This window comes from Lissotriton vulgaris, chromosome 2_1 (genome assembly GCF_964263255.1).
Source record: "Lissotriton vulgaris chromosome 2_1, aLisVul1.2, whole genome shotgun sequence".
NCBI classification, from domain to species: Eukaryota; Metazoa; Chordata; class Amphibia; order Caudata; family Salamandridae; genus Lissotriton; species Lissotriton vulgaris.
The window spans coordinates 369,981,632-370,004,549 of record NC_141687.1 but is presented as its reverse complement, the minus strand read 5'-3'; the positions used below and the strand labels follow the sequence as shown (position 1 = coordinate 370,004,549).

General features: G+C 46.5%; 1 protein-coding gene across 1 annotated transcript in view; it reads left to right on the top strand.

Moving 5' to 3' along the window:
* The window catches only part of KIF12 (kinesin family member 12), a 496,125-nt gene that overhangs the window by 264,645 nt on the left and 208,562 nt on the right, over window positions 1–22,918 (top strand). Inside the window, exon 9 of the mRNA XM_086955175.1 lies at window positions 7,338–7,385. Within this exon, the coding sequence (XP_086811301.1) occupies window positions 7,338–7,385 (48 nt within the window). The remainder of the gene's footprint in view (window positions 1–7,337; window positions 7,386–22,918) is intronic.

Sequence of the window (22,918 nt, the reverse complement as noted above, 5' to 3'; positions counted from 1 at the left end):
CCCCATCATCATTCTCGCCCACAGGGCACTACACAAAACTAAACCCATGTGTCACTCCAATGACTCTACCTCCACCCTCGACACTCATCATGCCCTTAAGGAAGCATTTAAGAATTACACACCTAACTCTAACCTCTCCCTCACAACCTACCTATCCCCCATCTCAGCTGACACCAAACTCAGTTCACCTGGTAGCCCACTGGTCTGCACCACTACCCCATGCTCACTAATGAGATTCGAGTCACCCACCGACTCACTCACCAGCCCAGCTCTGCTCACCAGCTCACACCAAAATTACACCACTCCCCAACAAGGCCCATAATCCCCACTCCCATACACAAGCCACACACCCTGTCCCTATCCCCCAGACCTCCCGGACATCTCTGGATGGCGACCAGAGTGCACATGCCCCGAACTCCCACCACCCACCTGCTGTGCACCCCAAGACGCTGATGACACCATTTCTGAGAGGCTTACTTTACACTCCCACCATCCCCTTCATTAACAACCAAGGACCTAGTACCCTTCCCTATTAGCCCTCTCCCCCTGACATCTTGAACCCCACTCCCACCGGCACTCACTCTAGGACTGTGTACAGACCTACCCCGCAAAAAATGAAGCGCAACTCCCAGACCCCCATTTCACTAAATCAAATGCGCATGTCCTGGCTAATTGAGCGACCAACGCACATGGAAAACCAACTAAAACAAGCATTGGAAATGCAATAGGTCTCGGATTTATTTGAGTTAGAGCTAATGGCATTTTAAATGGCAATGTCTTTTACCCATGTATTATGGAGTGTATGCATGTGGTGTGTAATGGAATTATGTGGTTTGGATTGGAATTGTTCACTCACCACTCACTACTCTGCACTCACCACTCACTACTCTGCACTCACTACTCACTACTCTGCACTCACTACTCTGCACTCACTACTCACTACTCTGCACTCACTACTCTGCACTCACTTCTCTGCACTCAATACTCTGCACTCACTACTCTGCACTCACTACTCTGCACTCACTACTCTGCACTCACTACTCTGCACTCACCACTCTGCACTCACCACTCTGCACTCACTACTCTGCACTCACTACTCTGCATTCACTACTCACTACTCTGCACTCACTACTCACTACTCAGCACTCACTACTCTGCACTCACTACTCTGCACTCACTACTCACTACTCTGCACTCACTACTCACTACTCTGCACTCACTACTCACTACTCTGCACTCACTCACTACTCACTACTCTGCACTCACTCACTACTCACTACTCTGCACTCACTACTCTGCACTCACTACTCACTACTCTGCACTCACTACTCACTACTCTGCACTCACTACTCACTACTCTGCACTCACTACTCTGCACTCACTACTCTGCACTCACTACTCACTACTCTGCACTCACTACTCACTACTCTGCACTCACTACTCACTACTCTGCACTCACTACTCTGCACTCACTACTCACTACTCTGCACTCACTACTCTGCACTCACTACTCTGCACTCAATACTCTGCACTCACTACTCTGCACTCACTACTCACTACTCTGCACTCACTACTCACTACTCTGCACTCACTACTCTGCACTCACTACTCTGCACTCAATACTCTGCACTCACTACTCTGCACTCACTACTCACTATTCTGCACTCACTACTCACTACTCTGCACTCACTACTCACTACTCTGCACTCACTACTCTGCACTCACTACTCTGCACTCACTACTCTGCACTCACTACTCTGCACTCACTAACTACTCACTACTCTGCACTCACTCACTACTCATTACTCTGAACTCACTACTCTGCACTCACTACTCTGCACTCACTACTCTGCACTCAATACTCACTACTCTGCACTCACTACTCACTACTCTGCACTCACTACTCACTACTCTGCACTCACTACTCTGCACTCACTACTCTGCACTCACTACTCTGCACTCAATACTCTGCACTCACTACTCTCCACTCACTACTCACTACTCTGCACTCACTACTCACTACTCTGTACTCACTACTCTATACTCACTACTCTGCACTCACTAATCGTCACTCACTACTCTTCACTCAGTACTCACTACTCTGTACTCACTACTCTGTACTCACTACTCTGCACTCACTACTCACCACTCACTACTCACCACTCTGCACTCACCACTCTGCACTCACCACTCTGCACTCACCACTCTGCACTCACTCACTACTCACTACTCTGCACTCACTACTCACTACTCACTAACTACTCACTACTCACTACTCACTAACTACTCACTACTCTGCACTCACTCACTACTCACTACTCTGCACTCACTACTCTGCACTCACTCACTACTCTGCACTCACTACTCTGCACTCACTCACTACTCACTAACTACTCACTACTCTGCACTCACTCACTACTCACTACTCTGCACTCACTACTCTGCACTCACTCACTACTCACTACTCTGCACTCACTACTCTGCACTCACTCACTACTCACTACTCTGCACTCACTACTCTGCACTCACTCACTACTCACTACTCACTAACTACTCACTACTCTGCACTCACTCACTACTCACTACTCTGCACTCACTACTCTGCACTCACTCACTACTCACTACTCTGCACTCACTCACTACTCACTACTCTGCACGCACTACTCACTACTCTGCACTCACTACTCTGCACTCACTCCTCTGCACTCACCACTCTGCACTCACCACTCTGCACTCACCACTCACTACTCACCACTCTGCACTCACTACTCACTACTCTGAAAGCAGGCAAGGCTACTGATTAATTTTACACTGGTCACGGTTAACACTCTTTTCTAGAAGAGAATAGACACGTTTATCTTGGTGGGTTGAATTTAAAAAAACACATGGTGTCCAATAAAGAATAGGTGATCAGTAACGTGCACGCTCCGAGAGCAGACTGTACTGAATGTTCTGTGTACATTAGCAGAATCCTTCAAAGCACATCTGACATCATTCTTTGCTCCCGCCATTCCGGTACGTTACACTGCAAACACTCCCGCAAGTCCATGCAATTAGAGGACATAACATTCTGAACAAGCACCTACCTCTCGGTCCCCTCACTGCCTTGCCAAACTTCGCGATGCTGGCCAGGAAGAGAGCAGTGATCGGCGCGCGGCGGGCACGCTGGCGCCGTGAGCGTGCGCGCGACTGAATCCGCGCGTGGCCAGCACTTGTCGCACCTCTCCCATTGAGAATGCTGGGCGCGTGCCCAGCTCTTGTCTCCTTTTGTCGGCTTTGGAGACTGAAATGATTGCAATAATTCTCTGCCGAGAACGCGCTTTCAGCGCGTCTCTAGGCCGAGACCTAAAAAGTACTACAGGATCTCACCAATATGTCAATGAAACTAAACTCATGTCTTGATTCTTCCGCCCATCACCACCAGCACCCCACTTAATGCAGTAACCGACAACTCCTAATACTAGCGAAGACGCAACCACACAGCTGGTCCACTACACAACAAAGGCCTAAAAGAACAATCGCCACATTGTCTCTGAGAGTAGCAGAGGAGCTAGCCAGACATTAAAACCTGGCAGATAATAGAAACAACCCCCCCTCCAAGATCTTGGTTATCACGGGACTAGGGAAAAATCCTAAACCAACTACCGCAACCAGGTCATCAACATACCCTGGACTTCTTTCCCGCAGGATCTCAGTTACTGCAAATAGATCAAACGCATGCTCATAAACTGCAGATCTGCAACTAAGCATGCAACAACTAGCAGAATCAGTCCGGAACCACAACATTGATATCACTTTCATCACGAAAGCATGGCTAAAAGATTCCTCATACACAATCTTACACATGCTAGTCCCATCAAGATTTTCAACCATCCAGAAAGACGTGAAGGACAGCCATGGAGAAGGCATTGCCAAGAACAAACTCAATGTGAGGGAAGCAGACACCTTCACTTACAACACATTTGAATGTGTCAGTACCACCATAAGGATGGAATACAACACCACAATACATTTTCACCTTCTCTACCACCCACCAGGAAAAGTAATCTCCTTTGGCAAACAGCTAGCGGATCTAATTTTACACTGCTTACTGTCACACTCCAACAACATCATGCTAGGTGACTTCAACTTTCACTGGAACGATGAAAGCAATACCCTAATACAATCCTAAAATGACCTCTTACTCAGTAAAAACCTCTCCCAGCACTGCAAAGGTCAAAACCACAACAAAGGCTCAACCTTGAGCACTATCCTAGCGCATGAAGTAAAACTAACTACTGACAACATCCTACCCATTGAATGGTTGGACCACCACATCATTATATTCGACATCAACAAAGTGCTTTTCTTCCCAACCTCATGCAAAAACACTTCAGTAGACAAGAAAAATAAGGCAAGATCCACAAGCGGTCCTTGAAGAAAGAATGTTGGTTCAACTATCCTCCCCATCCAAGAACCTCTCTAAAGCCAACCTAACTATTTACTACAACTCAACGATTTCCTTCACCCTGGACCAAATAGCCCCTCAAAACTAAACAAGATGAGAAACCCACCATTGAGATCATGGTTAAACAAAGACCTCAACGTGGAAAGACGACAGCTCATAACAGCAGAAAGTCTCTGGCCAAAGGATCCTTCCACAACCTACCTAGACCAGTTTAGGAGAGTAGGAACAGGGGCGTAACACAGGCCCCGCAGCCCATGCAGTGCGGGGGCCCAAAGCTCCAGGGGGCCCCCTCGGCACTGCAATCTGGCCGGAGAGCTCCTGATTGAGCCCAGAGGGAGCCCCTCTGTGTACCGTGCAGGGAGGCCCCCTCAATTTTCGTTACGCCAGTGAGTAGGAAATATTAAAAACCCGGCAGGAACAAAAAAACCTTCTTCTTCTGTAATGCCCTGGACAAACCAAAAAACGCTCCAGAGAACTCTTCAACATCATCAAACATCAAACCGCAAAACCAGCACCAAAACCCCTCAGCTATCAAAAGAAAGGTGTGACAAATTTGCTAAAAGTAAAATTACAAAAATGGAGCTCTCCCTTGACAATCACAACCAGTCCTCCAAGGAGATCACCCCTCCCAGTAAAGATGTTAACAACCCCCTCCCCATGACCACCCTTTCATTCACTACACCTCAAGATGAACACTGATGCAATAGACCCCAAAGGCCCCACACTGAACTGGAAGGTATTCTACTTACTTTTGGAGGCAGACATATTTGCTCTGCTGTCTACATCCAAACCTTCCTCCCACCTAACTAACCCCTTCCCAACCTCCTTGGCAAAAAAAAACCTACCACCACTAGAGCCCTTCTGCACTAAAAGTATAAACAACTCGCTGAAGACTGAAGCGATGCCTGACTGTCTAAAACAAAGGCAAGTCACGCCTCTACTTAAAAAACTGGAAGCAGACCCAAATAACCTTAATAACTTCCGGCCTGCTTCCAATCTGCCTTTCCTAGCCAAAACTCTACAGATATGCATTCTCTCACAACTCAATGAACACATCGAAAGCAGTGCTTAATTTGAGCCAGTGGTTTCCTGTGCTCAGCACCAGCCCTTAATTTTTAGCACAGGCACTTAACTGTCAACACTGGCACTCAGGCAAACAGCACTACCATGTGGCAGACTTCCCTAACTTAGAGATCAGCACAACAACATTTGTTTATTAATTTGAAATACATTAAAAATGACCAATACTATTGAGCTGACCTGCTTGTTGCCACACCATAGAGGATAGCGCCCGCATTACCGCACCACCGCTGTCAGCGGTACTAGGGCGAGGGGAGAAACTACATTCCCCAGGTGCCTTAGCGGCATGAACGCCGCCGACGGACTCAGGACGCGCCAGGAGGCGCACTAAAGGGCGAGAGAGCTTCCGCGACGTGGGAGACTATTGAGCTGACCTGCTTGTTGCCACACCATAGAGGATAGCGCCCGCATTACCGAACCACTGCCGTCAGTGGGACTAGGACAAGGGGAGAAACTACATTCCCCAGGTGCTTTAGCGGCGTGAACACCGCCGACAGACTCAGGACGCGCCAGGAGGCGCACTAAAGGGCGAGAGAGCTTCCTCGACGCGGGAGACTATTGAGCTGACCTGCTTGTTGCTTGTTGCCACACCATAGAGGATAGCGCCCGCAATACGGCACCACTGCCATCAGCGGGACTAGGACAAGGGGAGAAACTACATTCCCCAGGTGCCTTAGTGGCGTGAACACCGCCGACGGACTCAGGACGCGCCAGGAGGCGCACTAAAGGGCGAGAAAGCTTCCGCGATGCGGGACGCGTGTGGGCACGCACCGGGCAAAGCCCATCGTAGCCAGGAGGAGGCTGGGCTGGGCCACCCCCTCTACATTGACATCTTCGTGTCCTCTAAGACTCGGTCAGTGACTTTACATTTTTCTTGAGGCACCTTCGTTATATTGACATTACTTGTAATTTTTAACTGTACTAACTTTTAGTTTCCTTTAGTTTCCTTTGGTCATGAGTAAGGGCAGTGGCAAGGGGGCAAGGGGATCTGGGGTAGTGGGTACCCTTGACGTGTTTCTCTTGAGAGCAGAATCAGTACTAAGCCGCGAAATAAAATTAACCCAAAGGCGACTCTCAATGGACCATCGTCGTACCTCAATTGGAGTCTCCTTAACTGGCCGGTTGTTGGTATCAGAGACAGCAGGAACAGTTGATATATCAGATGGCAAGGCTGAAATGCCGCAGCATCAGGGTTCTTTACTATTGAAAGCGTCACCAGAAGATGCATCTCATAAAGTTGGGGTTTCAACCATTACCTGTCCCTCCCCCCTAAAATCTTTACTCGCCAGCAACGATTAACCTATGCCAGAAACTGGGAGTGTTCGACCACCGTTGCAGCAAAAAAAAGGAAAGCGGGCGGTGTGCCAGCTACCTCACAACAGGCCAGTAAATTGTTGAAAACGAGGGGAGGTACGAGGGGGAAGAAAAGCTGTGTGTCTGAGGCTGCTTCCACTCGTACACCTAGCTTGATGGATACTAGTTCACAGGCCTGGTCTGAGCAGGTGTCTTGCGCTCTGGAAAACTGAGTTGTACCTATATTAGAGGAGAAATTATTGGCACTGTTGAAACCTATCTCCGCCAAACTCTCCGATATTGACTCCAGGTTGAGTATAATTGAGAATCAGCTTTCTTCCTCTGTACAAAATCCATCAAACGGAGGGTCTAGTGTGTCTACCACTTTGACTGGGGCTCCGGCAGCTGGGTCACTGTGTGATATTGAATTTTGGGTCCCCTCAGATTGTAAAACTAATTCTGGACAGGGCCGGAACTAGGCATCTTAGAGAGGACGGTATTAACATTCTCCCCTTAGGGTTTTTTTATCGAAACATGCCACCAATGTCAAGTGGAAGGCCTGAACGTATGGATACACACAGGCTCAGGGCCCTTATGATTTTACCGTACCCACCAAAAACAGACTTGAGGTATTTACAAGCCTGGAGGAGATTGATTGACTAGCCCCCCCAGCATTCCTGAATACTTTTACACAAGGGGGGTTGGTTCATGTTAAGGAAACATTATCTTTAGGTACCTCCTCTGGTGATAGGGCAGCCTCTACTGAAATCTATGAGGGCACACAAATACTTAGCTGGAATATTGCGGGCCTAAAAAATAAATTAGATGATGTTGAGTGGAGATATTTTTTAAGTGAAGCAGACATCATCTGGCAGCAGGAAACTTAGGACACTGATAACTTGTTATGCCTGGATGGCTATACTACCTATTTTACCCCAGCGATAGCCTCAACTATGGGGAGGGCGAATGGTGGGTTATTGACCCTGATTTCCATAAATATTGTGGGTACCCATACTAAACTGGATACAGGTTCACCCTATTGTTTGGCAGTGCAAATTGTATTCCCTCATGTTGGTACCATTCTTATTGTACATTTTTATAAGTCTTTTGATAGAGTATCCTCAAATGAACACTTGGTCAGTCTGCATCATTTTCCTGATTTGTATAAAGAGGAAAACACAGATTTCTATTCGGTTATTGTTTTAGGTGATTTTAATATTCATAGTTGTTATGAGAATTGTCATGTCTGGGATAGTCTAGGTCCCGCAGATCAAGAGGAAATTCACTTCGAGCACTCAACGCAGGGTGAATATTTGGAGGTGCTGATGGCAGAAAATGACCTAATATTTCCTTGCACATCTAAAGGAGCTATTGCTGTGCCTACCTTTATAGGGTAATGGTACATACACTATTATTGACTACATCTTCAACAGTGCATTGTTGAGTACCAGGGTCTACGGTTACACTGCAATTTGGTCTATGCTTAGTGACCATAATCCAGTGGTTTTGACCTTGGTGGATGTTCTTAAGAAACCTGCGACCTGTAATAGGAAGGTGGGCAAATTGTATATTCAGCTTGCATACCAGGCCCGCAGAATTAAATGGTGTTGGGTGGTGCCACAGGATTTCCAAGCCAACCTAGTAATGAAGGTTGGTTGTGACATGTGTATGTGCATGAAAGAAAATGCAGAGGATAAGGACATTCTTGAGGCCTATACCAAAATCTGTGCCCAGGTTGCCGCTGACCTCCAACAGCCGTGTAAGGTGCAAACCTGGGGAGGGATGGTTTGACCATAACTGCTCGTTAGCCCATCGGAAATTGCTGGTGGACCTGAAGCAAAACCCGGTGGATAAGCCTATGTTAGTAGCTCTAAGGAAAACGTATAAAGTCACTCTAGAAACTAGAAAAAAGAGATCAGAAGTGAGGCTTGGAATAAGCTACTATCCATTGATGTTCTTAAAAACAGCTCTAAATTCGGGACAGTGGTTAATAAACCTTTCTTCCAAGACTCCTTCAATAATCAACTTGACTGTGCCATTCAGAAGCAGGCTTGGTGTACTCATTTTAAGTCAGTGTATGAAGGTGTAGACCCGGGAGGCGTTGCTAACACTACATCTGTATACGAGGCTTATATTCTATCTGTCACGGAGGTAGAAGTGGCAGAGGCCATTGATCAGATGACTTGTAATAAGGCTCCTGGACAAGGCGGTGTCCTAGCTCACCTCTTTAAATCTGACGTCAAAACATGGTCCAAAGTGCTGTATAATGTTTTTAATAAGGCTTGCAAATCAGGATTGCCGAGCACCTGGTCTGGATCAGTGATTGTACCCATTTTTAAAAAAGGAAATAGAGGGGACTCTAGTTGTTATAGACCCATCTCCCTCATTGAATCCGCTGTTAAGGTGCTCGGAAGGGTGATTTTAAGTAAGCTCACAGGGTGGCTGGCTGAAACTAATACCCTTTCAGACCTACAATTTGGTTTTAGGAAAGGTGGTGGCACAATCGATCAATGTCTTAACCTACACCTCTTAATCTGGAAGTGCACAGTCGCCAAAAAGGGCAGCTTTTATGGACCTTTCCTCAGCCTTTGATCGAGTGAATAGGTCCAAATTATGGGTGATGCTTCTCCATCTAGGCGTGGATAAAAATATTGTGTACTTCCTTGCTGATCTGCATAGGGATCTATCTGCCACCGTGAGATACGACCAAACGGGTAACTGCACAGGGAAGATTCACATTGCCAATGGTGTTAGGCAGGGGTGCATTTTGGCCCCCCTGCTTTTCACCCTTTACATTAATAACCTGGGCCCAGTTTTATCTGAAGCTTGCAAATATATACCAAGGGCAGGGAAACTCCCAATTCCGGCACTGCTGTACGCGGATGATCCCGCCCTTTTAGCACGTACATCGGTTGGGTTGCAAATCCTTCTAAACACCATTTGCTGTTTTTATGAAATCCTTAGACCTTGGTGTTAATTTTTCTAAATCACATGTCATGATGGTTGGCATCAAGGTTTAAGGGGTAAAAACCATGCATTGTGAGGGGAATGTGTTGTCTAGGGTCTCCACCTTTCCATACCTAGGTATCATAGTTGATGATAAGTGCACATGTTAACCCAAAATATCACAAGAAAATTAGTTGTGCCTGGTAAAACCAAAGTCACCAAAGGTGTGATAGAAGAAAGAAAGGATTTTTTTTCTTTTATAGGAAGAACCCTCACTCACCACCTAGTGGTGACATGCTTCATCATCGGGTTCCCACTGGGGCAACCGAATGTCCCCCCAGTGTGCTACAACGCCTGTTTTACAGCGGAGCTGGTCTTTTGTGTTTTATGTGAAAAAGTGGTGATTGGTGATAGTGTAGGTGATTTAAAAGAAACCCAATACAAATTTAATAAGGGGCCAAACGGCTTCAGTTAAAAACAAAGATAACGGACAAAAGAGAGTTTTTAATTCTGAAACTCATTGTCCTAGGATCTAAAGGTCGACATGTTTCTGCTATCAAGAGTTTTATTTACTCAGCATTCTTCAGGACCAAAAAAGTAGTAATCCTCTGGTGGTATGCGCGCGCTAAGGCGCACCCTCCAGTGAGGATATATGTGTTAAAAATTAGTATAACTCACAGACTTTCAGGGGGGCTCACCCAGACATCACCAGGGCCCACGACTGTGGCTGATGGATTATAATGCTACATGGGCTGACACGGCAGGTGTATTCTTCACGTCGCGCACCGTTTGTGAGGCGACGACTCCCCGCATGGAACCTATTCGGTAGCACTTCCGCGACCCGCGGACATTGAGTTTCAGAATTAAAAACTCTGTTTTGTCCGTTATCTTTGTTTTGCTAGGTGTGCAGTGGTTGGTAGGTGTGCTGGTATTGTTACTGGCAGTGCTGGTAGGAGTAGTGGGTGGTAACCTGCAGTGGCCTCCTGACGAGAACTCTGGCACTAATTTTTTTACAAATTAAGCACTGATCGAAACCAAAAATGTCCTCAACCCTCACCAATCTGGGTTCAGAAAAGAATGCAGCATGGAAACAGCTATTTTGAACATAGTAGATGACCTTCTCAAAACCCAGGATACAGACCGTTACTGCCTGCTCATACTCCTTGACCTATCAGCGATTTTCAACACAGTAGATCACAATCTTCTCCTAGACGCCCTCCAAAAAAGGATTTGTGCGGAGGGGGTGTTGCTACACTGGTTGACATACTTTCTACAAAACCGCTATAAAAAAAAAATAATATAAGCAACCAGACCTCTACTACAAAGGCAATAACCTGAGGTGTTCTGCAAGCAGTGGCAGGTCCTTCGCTAAAACAGAGGAGTGACGCCCCGCTGCTCAAAATAAAAAATAAAATGATAATTATTAACATTTTATTTTTCCTGTTGAAGTCAGTGGCTCTCGGGAGGGGCTGTCCAGACCAGGGAGATGAATGGCTTGAACTCCTTAAGTGTGCATGGCTGCTTGCCGACCCGAGAGTCCTCCGCACTTTGCATCTTCCCCACCAGGCTGCATTACACAGCCTGGTGAGGAACATGCAAATCCTCCCGTCCCCATCTGGGCACCAATCCACTAGGCTCAGACCCATCACAATACTGAATTGCAGCGTTGTGATTGGCTATGGAGAGCCTGGGAGCCCCAGTGTTTCCTGCTGCTGGCGGAGACAGGAAGAGAATGGAGGAGAGTGGTCGGCTGGCTGGCCCAGGTAAGTGTTTTTTTTTTAATTTCCTTCCTGCCTCCACCCTCCCACCCTCTGCCCCCGTTTCTCCACTCCCGATCAGTAGGATCCGCTACTGCCCACAAGGCTCCTTCCTCTCGCCCACTCTGTTTAACCTACATAGAACCCTTCGCCGTCATCCTCAATGAAGCAAACATCTTGTTCCATCTATACGCAGATGACACCCAGTTAAACATGGCAATCTCCAGACAAGAAAGCATACACGACCCTCAAAGAAGCCCAACACTGGCTATCTCATAACCACCTATATTTCAACCAAGACAAGACCGAAATTCTCCTCATATCAAAATCAGAAGTGTCACCCCAGATACAAGATTGTAGAAACTCCATAGAGTCTCTTAACTGCAATATAACCCTAGCTAACTCCCTCAAATCTCTAGGAATCACACTGGACCCCCAAAAAATCCATGAACATGAAAAATCACATAAAGAATAGTGCGAAAAGTGCCTTTTACAACCTGAAATGTCGGAACAAAATCAAACCCTACCTACCACTCAATGATCTCTAGTCCGCCATGCAACCTCTAGTGCTGTCTATATAAGACTATGGGAAGGCCACCCTCACAGGAGCTGCTCACTCCCACCTTGCTCCCCTCAGAACCACTCTTAATGCTGCAGCCAGAATGGTGACAGGATTAAAAAAATATGACCGCATGTCCCCTGCCCTGAAAGAACTGAAATTGCTCCCGATGTAAGCTCGATGCAGCTTCTGAACTGCTTATCTCACTCAAAAAAGACCTCCACACGGGGAAACCTGCTTACCTTTCCTCAAAACTCAAAAAAACAGGCCAGATGAGAAACCTTAGAAGCTCAAACACCCTGCTCCTCATTCTGCCAAAAGTCCATAACCAAAAACACACGGGCACGCTCAAGAAATGCCCCTAAAACCTAGAACTTCATACCAACACACATCAGGATGAACCACGCCTTCCTGAGCTTGATGAGATAGCTGAAGGACCTCCTCCTCAACAGACAGCTCAACTAGGAGGTCATCAATCGCCCAATGTGACAGGCTCTTCAACGCATGCTCTCTCTATACCTCGTCCCTGATTATACTTGTGTTTTGTGTAAACAAGGACCGCTGTAAAGCGCTCTGATACACTCAGGCATTGCTAGCTTTATATAAAACTCTTAAATTAATGAATGTCTCTACTCATACAATCTTATTGGCTCTGAACTTGTGAGTACCACAAGCTCTGGCCTGGCTCATCGTAGTTAGAGACAAAAGATATCCATGAAACTAACAATAACTGCCAATGGATTTAATTCTTAATTAGCACACAATTTGCCTTGTCTTTAAGTTTTTTTATTTTAGCTGTTGTCATCTAAATGAGACACACTCACTTTTACTATTTCATGCCGAGTGGCAGTGTGACTGCTTGGAGGAGTCTCCCTTTCCTTGGGACGCTGCCCTTCTTGATCCTTTATGGGTGAAAAGATGTTTGACCAAGAGTGGGACTTCTGGGTCGTTACTCTCACTTTAGACCTGCCCACAGTCTGGGAAGCCTGATGAAGTCTTTTTGCTGAGACCGGCAGAGGACAGACAGATTATTCGCATCCTGGAAACAAGGAAGCTAAAGTTCAGTGGTCGAGCCTAAAACCCAAATGTGGACAAGTACAAGGACTGGATCCAGAGTTCTGTATTCCTGTATGTAGCAAGCCGAGTTGCCAGAAGGGCACATTTTTGAACTACAACACAAGACCAGCTCAGAGTCAGGTAAATACTGTTTCTCTAAGAGAGCCTTATCTACCCCTTAGTAGAGCAGAGCTGAGACTGTGGGCTGCTACAGAAATGGTGTGTTAGCGGTTACAAGTACATAGACAACACTTGGATCAAGAAACCATTCAGGAAAGCTCCCAGACCAATTTAGTAAATTCAGAAAGTATTTTAGCATAAAGACAAGGCCCTAAATGACAGATATTGTATCAGTCTTTGCAAAATAATAGCGCTTTAAACTGAGCAGTCTAGGTGGCTTCGATGAGCGTTTCTGCACAGGGCTCACAAATGGCCACGATTGGATGTCTACCGCTCCAGGCATAAAGAACAACTCCCAGCTGCAGGCTAAATCTTGCCTTCAGACAGGTCGGAGGGTCAGGCGCTTCTGCAGACATGAACAGTTCCTATAGGGGTGTCTCTGGTTGCCTCTTCATAGCATGACTGATGGCTCGAATGTTACGTGTGTGACCTGTATATATTTATTGATTATACCTTATGTGTTTATTTATGTACTATGTGAAGTTTGATAACAGTGCTTGAAATGATGATTATAAAAGAAAAATGATTTTGCCAATTAATTAATTCTTGAATTCTTTGAATATAGGCGTTTTTTAGCCCTAGCTGTTGTTGTATAATATTGTGACCCTTTCCCTTGGGCCTATTGTAATTCTTACATATAGGCAGGTGGCCTTTGTTAGTGTTGGTTATCCCCTCCTTTCCGACATGTCGGCTCTATGTAACCACAATACAGATATACTTTCAAGACTTTTCAAGGAGATTAACTAGATCGATGGGTGTACACACATCCCTTTGTATTCATTCGTCTTTCCCCAGAGCTCAGTCCGCAACTCAGAGCTCTCCTCTGGCTGCCCATTCAGGAAAGTTGTCTCTTCAAGCTCGTTATGCACCTTTATAAGTCCGTACCCTCCTACCTCAACGACCGCCTTACTTTCCACCGACCGATTAGGGAACTCTGATCCTCCACCCTTGACTTGGCCTGCATCCTCCGCATCTGCTGCTGCCGCTGTGGAGGCCGCTCCTTCTCCTACCTCGTCGCCAGGTCTTGGAATGACCTCCTCCTCTACCTGCGCACCTCACTGTCTTTGAGTGTGACCTAATGGCTAGAGCGGTTGACCTCGAAGATGTTGGAACTGAGGTCCGGTCTCGGCAGGAACACTTAACATCCAGTAAATTCGGGGCAAATCACTATGGGCCACATGTAGGTAAATATCATTTACCGAGTCTAAAATACCGAATTTTACCGATTCGGTATTTTAGAATCGGTAATTGATATGTAGCTAATGATTCGGTAGATTTTACCAAATCGGTAAAATTCGGTAAATACTGATTCGGTATTTACTGAATCGGTATTCCCCATTCATTCCTATGGGCCTGGAGGGCCATAAGAATGAATGAGAATTACTGATTCGGTAAATACCGAATCGGTAATAGGGGGTAGACCTACAAGGGTGGCAGGGTGTCACATTGTATAGTGCATGGGTGCACATGTGGCAGACATACATGCCCTAAGGGCAGACATACATGCCCTAAAGGCATGTATGCCTGCCACATGGCACTGAATAAAAAGCACACTATTGCTTTTTAAAAGGTATTCGGAATTTACCACCAACTAATAGTTAGTGGTAAATAATGAATCCTTAAATCTAAAAAGCACTCACGTGAGTGCTCTCTACATTAAGGATTCAGTAATTTACCGAATCAGTATGTTAAGAATTCGGTAATTTACCGATTCCTTAAGTTACCGATTCGGTAAATTACCAAATCCTACAATTTGGCCACCTACATCTGAAAAGCCTAATTCCGGTCGGTAACGGCCGAACTTCGGTAATTTTGGCTGTTACCGACCGGAATTAGGCTTCCTACATCTGGCCCTATATCTCCCCGTGCCTAACAAAATGATTATGTCCATATTTAACACAACTGGTGCTTGTGTAAAGTGCTCTGATCCCTTTGGGGAAGGTTCATGCTATATAAAACTCCCCAAAAATGGACTTGAGAAAGCAGCTCAAACCTGGCTTTTTCGACCGAGATTCGCACTGCCCAACAGCTCCAGGAGACCTCCCTGGGTGACAAGCTGCGCTCTACAAGACCCCCTGATTGATTGATTGATAGTCCATTTATTTGGGCAGCCTCTTCTTTCGTAAACAATCTTTTCTGCCTGCATACACCAGCCCATATCTATTGCCATTCTTGCAGAGTCGGAGTGGATGATGGCCTCCACTTCCTGGCTATATTGCGTTTGGCCACTATAAATCCCAACGTCACCCAGAGATGATCCTTACTACTTAGGCCAGTTTCATCCCAAATATTCAATAAACACCACTTTGCTGATGGCGCCATAACACCCCTGCATACCTCCATTACGAAGCTGCCTCCCTATATTTCTGGAGCTCCAGACAACCTCACAGCAAATGGAACAAGCATTTACAATGCAATGGTTTTGCCTTTGTTAAAGTTAGAGCTATTGGCATTGCTCTTGACATTATTTGTATTTGTTTTTTTTAAACATAAATAAATGGCATTGTCATTTACAATGCCAATAGCTTAATCTCTCGCAAATGACACACACAAACACCCACACAGAGCCCCCCCACACACACACAGATCGCCCCACACACACACCCACACAGAGCCCCCCACACACACACCCACACAGAGCCCCCCCCACACACGCCACACAGAGCCCCCCCACACACACCCACCCAGAGCCACACACACCCAGAGCCACACACACACCCACACCCCCAGAGCCACACACACACCCACACACCCAGAGCCACACACACCCACACACCCAGAGCCACACACCCAGAGCCACACACACCCACACACCCAGAGCCACACACACCCACACACCCAGAACAACCAAGGTCAGCCTCTTGTGCTAAAGAAATGGCCAGGAAGGACACAATTTCAGATTCTCGCGTTTGTAACTCATTTACAGAGGTCCCATTTGCTGTGTTTACTTATCATGTCTTCACCTTCTGTTTTGTGACAAGCAAGTGGCAGATTAAATTATTATTAATGGCCCTTCTTAACTTTAATCAGTCTGGCGCCAGCACGCTCAAGCTGGTACAGTTGGTACTTCACTACACTCCTGTCATCACATGCTAGATCAACCAGGTACAAAGGAAATCTATTACTAGAAGTTAAAACACTTGCTAAAAGGCAGTGTTCACATGCTTAATTCTAAAGATGCTTCCCACTATGATCAGAAGGGGCACGTGCCTGCAAAAATGCAGAGGTTTAGGCAGAACTGCATCACAACCATATTACACGAACAGATGGAGAGTACGGGTGGCACTGAATGCTTCATGTTATTCCTTATTAGGAGAGCCTGCAACAGGATGTGCCACCCTTCTTCGTATATATAGTAACCTACTGCATCCAAAAAACTTCATGTTGAGGGTCACAGTTTTCGGGAGACTGCACCTTACGGTCGTAAAATGTATAAATGGACTAAGTACACACAAAACCTTCGTATACAATGAATGACTGCACCAGGTAGGGCTTTTGACATCCTGAAAATTAAACTCAATTTAAGTAGTCTGTATCACAAAATGTGCACGTGTCACCTTTTCTCATTAAGTATGTGTTTTATGAATCAAAAGCACGCCAAAGAAGCCATTCTAGGGAAATCAAGATATGTATTTTCAAAGGAATGTAAATATTGTTCATATGTTGCCTTCACAGATACGTTCCAAGGGTCTACCCAAGTGGCTCACAACACAATAAGACACCTCATTTTGTACCTTTAATCGCCTGAAGAGAATGTTACACAGGAGGTGATGAGGTTTGGTTACTATACTGTATAAAACATGAACTCTGGTATAATGAGCTAACGGAGGACCACTAAGTTGCATAACCGTCAATTCGTCCTCTTCTGGGTGGTATCATCTGCTTTTCAATTATATTCGCCGTCCTAAAAGTGAACTTTTTCTCGTGAACGCCAATAGGAAAAAGATTTTAGCAAATCTGTAAAATGTAAAAAATGGCTTATGCTTCATTTAAACTATTAGGGCCACCCTGTTAATTAAAAACTTTACCCTCATTCACGAACCAGCAGGTTTAGGGTTATGAAGCTGGCAAACAGTAGAAGTCACTACATTGCCTAGAAGAAACAAGCTTCACTTACACACAGCGCAGGCAGCTGCATTGCAAGCTTCACTTACATACAGTCAACACAGGCAGCAGTAGTGCAAGATTAACTTACACACACAGGCGGCAGAGGCAAGAGCAGTGCAAGCATCACTTACACAACGGAGGCATAGGCAGCAGCAGTGCAAGTTTAAATAGCACGTGCCGACCGGAGAGTCAGCAGCTGCAGCGTACACTTGAATTACAAACACAGAACACTTACAGCAGGAGCCAGAGAAGTGAAAGGTTACACTAAAAATAATTTGCTGCCTTGATATGATACATGCACAGTAGCGACCCCTAAAACACAGATTTACCTTTATAAAGCATGCACTAGGATCACTCTGCCATCAGCGAGGAGGATAAAACTATCACCGAATGACGAAAAGGAAATATTCAGAGAAGTACATTCGAATCACGTACTGTACCCGGCTCCCAAGCCCAAAATGATGGGACTCAGAAATGTAGGAGACATATTCAACATTGAATGTATGGAAAGCTAACTTCTGTACATAGTGCGCAGTAGTGTCTGACGTAGACACTGTTTGAAATGCTTGCTTATATAACATTCTCTCTGAGATGCACTCCCTGTACCACAATGCATACTGAATGGATAACAAATGCTTACATTAAATGGAACATCCTCGGTCTATTCGGTGTTTGCTGTAGCATAAAATAAGCACTTACTCATTGCTATATGAAGTGCCTGCTGATCACAAGAGGCGCACAGGCCCTCTGTATGAAACACTGGTGGAATGCGTTCTCACTGGATGTGTGATCACTAGGAAACGCACTCACGGTCTGAAGTTTATAATTACTGTATGTACTGTTTACTGATGGTATGAGAAAGAGAACATGAAATGCACTCCTTCTCACGGTATGGAATGCATGCATGTCCACTGCACGGGTACTCACTATGGAACGTACTCACGGCGGAGGTGTAAAGTCACGGTGTCATGTTTACAGACTGTATGTGAAAGAGAGAACATGGAGGCTGTGAACAGGACGGTTCAACAGGGATGTCATTGAAGGCAGGACATTTATTTGTATAGAAGTCTGGAATCCACTGTAGGGCATTTCAGGGATGGGGCGGATATATACACAGTAAGTCAGGGCAGGCGTAAGAAACAAAACAAAAAAAAACCACTCACCTGGATAGCTTCCCGCAGATCTCTTGCTTCCCGCTCTCCACTCCTCTTCCCGATGACGCGGCGGAGGCTCGACCGGCTGGGCCAATCCCAGCGCGGCCCTGGCTGGAGGCGGACGGCTGCTTCCTTCTGTGGAACTCGGCTTCGGGGGCCGCGGCGGGGAAACAAAGGGACACTGCCGGGTGGGCACCGGCTTTAGAGGTCAGCAAAAGCGCTCCACGCGCTCTAAGAGAGGCTCCTTCTCACGGCCCCGAGCAGGAAGGCGCGTGCTGGCAATGCCGGACCAGATTCGGGGGCGTTCCCGAGAATCGGCTTTCGGCTGACGTAGCGTGACGTAGCCAAAAGCCAAAAATTCTCGGGAACGCCCCGATCTGGTCCGGCATTGACGGACAGGCCCGTCTTCCAATGGCTAGCCTCCATTTATGGAGCTAGCCAATGGAAGACGGGGGCCGTTCCTGTCTCCCCTACCATACTCATTAGGTTTTCGCCTGCGCGAAAAAGCTGCGCAGAGCGCAGCTTTCACCAGGCAAAACCTAAAAATGTGCCATCATGGCCACAGCCCCTGGGGCATTGCGCCGAGTCGGCCCAACCCATCTCAAACATCGTTGTGCATGCGTAATAAGTCCTGTGTAAGATTTTCAGCTGCACCAGGCGAGAGCATATAGCTACTTCCCGAGGAGATGCAATTGCGTTCTTCCTGTCCTCATCCTCCAAACCACCCACGTCACCCACCCATTTCTCTCGCAGACAAGTCAAGGGGTTGGGGGAGTTAAATAGGAGTTTACGATAGGTCAATGTAATCATTGTTTTCTCCATGTAGTCATCCAACAGCCTATCCTCTAGTGAGGAGGACTCGGTGAGCTCCTCCTCTGTAGCACCTTATGAAGGCGTGGCTAATCTGGAGGGAGCGATATGTCTCTGTGTGCACCAACTGATAATTATTTTGTAAGACGGCAAAGGATATTACCTCCCCATGTGCTCACAGGTCCCCCACCCTGGAAAGGCCTATCAAGTCCCACTTATCAAAGTCCTGTTCCATAGCAAATATGCCCAGTTTCGCCGTGCCACATAGCGGGGTCGCTTGGGTGATTTTACCCCTTTATCCCAGAGCCACCAGTGCTGTGTTCCATATCTGAATCATAATGGAAGTCGTAGTTGGAAAGGACTTGCAGCGCTTCCCACCATATATCGTCCGAAGGTTGCCCCCTGGTTGCATGTTACATTGGTCCTTTCTATAAGTGGGTTCATCCTGTGGGAGGTGAACCGAGTTATTCACCGCTGTATGCTGAGCGACCTAATAGTATTTTTGAAGAGATGGAAGAGCTATTCCTCCATCATACAAGCTCATCATCAATTTTGGGGCGGGATATTCTCGGGGCAACCCCAATCCCATAGGAGTGTTCGGATCACATTATCTGGGAACTTTACAAGCTTGCGTTATGGTGGCTAACAGGCCACCCGTACTATATCCCAGCACTTCAGGGCATCTGTGTCTCCAAAACACTTCAGGGCTTAAGTGACGCGCAGCAGAAGTCAAATATGAGGGTTCTCTCGGAAACACCATTAAAGATGACACCTAGAAGAGGTGAGGGAAATACCCTTATTCTGATTCCTCCCCATCCACAATTTACCACAGTCTTTCCTTTACAGCAAACACCCTGCTAAAGGAGTCATCAGTTCAAATCTTTCAAATGATTACATTAATTATATTAGAAATGTGGCCTGCCTTCCCATAGGCTATTTACTTAGATTCCGTCCCATGCAAGCCAAGGTAAGTTTACAGTGGTCTGATCTTAGTTTTCAATCAAGAACAGGCTGACAACAGATATCTCCGCATCCACGCCTCTCAGTTTTACTAGTTCTTTGGTGGTTCACTGAAGGAGTGGTCCAATCCACATTCCTGTCTAACCTCCTCTCGGTGGCTCCCAGGAAGGCGGCTGTCACCCATGCATCCCCCTTAGGACTGCTGACCCCTGTGAGATTGTCCAAAGGGAATCAGCCCTTCTGCAGCTGTCTCCTGCAGAGAACAGGTAGGTTATGCATTTGATAAACAGAAGGCAACCAACTTATTCATCACAAAGAAAATATATGCCTGATAAAGCAGTTAGTGGTTTCTCAATGTACAGATTCACAATGCCAACAGTGTTTGCACAGAAAAGAACGAGAACCATGTTGAAAAAAAGTGGATTTAAAATATAAAATAGTTTGCGATCACGTAGTAGCCTCAAACTTGCCAGTTTTTGTTTTCTGTGTTTATGTGCTAATTTTAGCTGTGCTTTTTACCCAGCTGTCAATAACGTTCCTATTCTTTTCTGAAGTTGTTGCCCGACTTAAAACTGAAGTAATATGCCGTATCTTGCACCTAAGATAACATCCGCAAATGGTAGTGTGGCATGTTCTGGTTTGGAGGGGGGGGTGAAGGAAGTCACCTTTCCAGTCTTGTTTCACATGGAAACGATTAAGGATTCTGTAAGGCTTTTTGGTCAGTTATAGCTCTGGGTGCACTGCCTGTTTATGCGCACAAAAGTTTCAAAAAACAAAATTTCTCAGGTGCAAATCGGCGAGTGGAAAGACCTTAAACCACTCGCCGATTGAGTAGATAAACTACCAATTTCCTAACTGACTGGGTTGCCGATGCACTCAATTCACAGTATACAGATTGTTATGTAACAATACAACATCAATTATAGAACACAAAATGACAGAAGTTTTTAACAGAAACTCCAGTGGAAGGGTAAATCGTGGAGCCTTTTAATGAAGTATACAGCCAGCCGACACGTGTTTCATCGCACTCGCGATTCCTCTGGGCTAGATGGCTGTGTCAAAGCCAGAAGGTCGCTCAGCTGGTGATAATTCCGACCCAGCCGGGCCCGTGACCGTTGGTTCTCGGTATGAATTTGATAAATACAGGGTAAAGTTCTCGGTTCTATGTTTTGTATATCTAGTTCTGTGGAGCCCGGAGATCACAGTGGTATTGATTCAAAATTTGTAGAAAACGTCGAACATGGTACTGTTCTATTTAAGTGTTCCGCTTTATGTTCATGTCGTGTGCGACTTGAAAAAATGGCCGGATACCCCAGGCAGTGTAAACGCTGGCGGCGTGTAGCGCGTCCTCTTCTCCGGGCTGTGCACAGCCCGGAGAAGAGGACGCGCTACACGCCGCTTCCAGCGTTTACACTGCCTGGGGTATACGGCCATTTTTTCAAGTCGCACACGACATGAACATAAAGCGGAACACTTCAATAGAACAGTACCATGTTCGACGTTTTCTACAAATTTTGAATCAATACCACTGTGATCTCCGGGCTCCACAGAACTAGATATACAAAACATAGAACCGAGAACTTTACCCTGTATTTATCAAATTCATACCGAGAACCAACGGTCACGGGCCCGGCTGGGTCGGAATTATCACCAGCTGAGCGACCTTCTGACTTTGACACAGCCATCTAGCCCTGAGGAATCGCGAGTGCGATGAAACACGTGTCGGCTGGCTGTATACTTCATTAAAAGACTCCACGATTTACCCTTCCACTGGAGTTTCTGTTAAAAACTTCTGTCACATGGAAACGATGCCCCGATCCTGCTATTAATACCACAAACCCACAACCCTGACATACCTTTCCTCACAACTACTGATGAGGAGTCCATGATTCCTGATTTTGCAATTTCCCGACCACACGCGATGCATGTCACAACCGCTCCTGTATGTGTGGCAGCGGGAAGACAAACCTCTTAGGATTCACAGGAGCAAACACCCGCCATGTTGGATGGGATTATGGCTGGGAAGTAGATGGACTCGCTCTTTCAATTCCCCGGGCTGAACAGAACAGAGAGAACTCTGGATCCTATCTAGATGCATCCACCTTCTACCCCTTTACAGGCAAGAGAGACCATGGAAAAATGGAAGAAGAGTGCCGCTCGCAGCCTTGGGAGTGTTACTGAGAGACGCTGTGGTGATTGATAACGCGGGGGATTCAAGAACTTTGCCGTTTGCTGCCTGGATTCCCTGAACTGAAGCGGAGAAGCTTGCTGGGTTGTCAGGGCGGGACTGCGAGTCCCATCAGGAGTAGCGCTCTGGTCATCAGCGCACCTGCGACTCTTCCCGCCCTCCCCGCTCCCCCTGCAGTACTTAGACGGCTCGCGGCCCCCGCTCCGCGGGAGCCGCTCGCAGCCTTGGGAGTGTTGCTGAGAGACGCTGTGGTGATTGATAACGCGGGGGATTCAAGAACTTTGCCGTTTGCTGTCTGGATTCCCTGAACTGAAGCGGAGAAGCTTGCTGGGTTGTCAGGGCGGGACTGCGAGTCCCAGCAGGAGTAGCGCTCTGGTCATC